General features: G+C 31.3%; 1 protein-coding gene across 1 annotated transcript; it reads right to left on the reverse strand.

Moving 5' to 3' along the window:
• Positions 1–572: 572 nt before the first annotated feature.
• Positions 573–1,247, reverse strand: LOTGIDRAFT_146597 (hypothetical protein; the record flags this gene model as incomplete). The annotated part of the gene is made up of 1 exon (XM_009068549.1): positions 573–1,247. A coding segment is annotated over one exon (675 nt), but the record flags the coding sequence as incomplete, so codon positions are not given.
• Positions 1,248–1,466: the final 219 nt, after the last annotated feature.

Consider the following 1,466-nt stretch of genomic DNA (forward strand, 5'->3'; position numbering starts at 1 on the left):
TTCCTCAATAACTCTTGTTATACAAAAATCAACTTCTTTCAATCTTCTTGTTTCGGGTCCTGACTTTCTTATTGCATGTAGAAATTTTGAGTATGCAACTAAATCCTTGTAATCGGCAATTTCAAAATCCTTGCCATTCATTAAATCTATTAACCCTCTCGTTAATGTAAATATAAAGTCTTTTGTGTCGATTTTGAATAAAGGGGAATTTGGACTAAATATTATTCATCCATCTAAAACCTTGATTATCAACGTTTGGTGAAATACTCTTTGGTAAATCTGGGTCAGGGTTTGAAAAAAGACGTTTTATATCATCTAATGTCCTAATTATAATACCATTATATTCAATCGGTTTGGGTCCTATATGAGGTGTGGGTTCTAAAGCTAATTTCTTTTTAATATCCTCTTGAGATTTTAATATGGGTTGAAATAGAGTCTGTAGATTTTCCGTTAATCCGAGTTATTGTAATCTGTTATTTTCAACTTGGGTCTTTATTTTATTCTTAGCTTTGATATATTCTCTATTTCTTTTTAAAAAATTATTCCAATCCTTCATTTTTAAAAAAATAAAATTAACATATATCGATCATAACTCTTTCTCCCGCAGGTTTTCTAGTATTTACAAATACATATCCATGATCATCTGGGTTTCTCCATTGAGCTTTACAAACCTTTTTAAATGTATCTCTGTCCATTCCGTGATTTATAGACTGAATGATTTGAGATAAATCTTTATCGTTTAATTCAAATAATAAAAAACAATTTGCATTTTTTTTAATGAACATAGAATCCATCCCGTAAAAAGATTGGGATTGGTATATGCAGTGACAGTTGTGATGTCTTCCTTTGGTGAAGAATTCTTGTTGAACAGTTTGATTTCTTTGCGCTACGCAGTCGTCAAACAATATTAAGTTCTTTCGATTGCTATCAATATTAGACAAGTCTAGATCATTAACATTTTTCGTAAGAAAAACTTTTATATCCGTTGGATTGAAAGATGGATTCTTTGATTTAGTGAAGTTTTCTATGATATCTTTTATTTCCACTTCTTCTTCGTTTTCTTCGTAATATTGAAATATGTCTTGAACGTCTTTCTTTGGTAAATATTCCAAAGCTTTGAGGAATTGATAATACGATTGCTCTGGTGTTGTTGTGTAGATATACAGAGAATCGAAATCTAAAAGGTTTGGTGTTGTCAACATGTTAAAAGTGAGATGAGTTTTCCCAGAACCTGAACTACCGCATATAGCATTGGGTTATTAGGAAATATTTCCGAATGATTAAATTTCTTGCCCATTTTTGTTTATTACATTTTCGTACCAAAAATCACCCCGTTGCCTTTATACTTTGAAAGGAAGATTCCCTCGCCCGAACGTATGTTTTTTAAAAATATGGCGTCGCCCTTGTGTTTGACCTTCATTTCTCCGGTGTCGATTTTATCTATTAATTTGCTTAATCCCTCTTTA

The sequence above is a fragment of the Lottia gigantea genome (assembly GCF_000327385.1).
Source record: "Lottia gigantea unplaced genomic scaffold LOTGIsca_905, whole genome shotgun sequence".
Lineage (NCBI taxonomy): Eukaryota > Metazoa > Mollusca > Gastropoda > Lottiidae > Lottia > Lottia gigantea.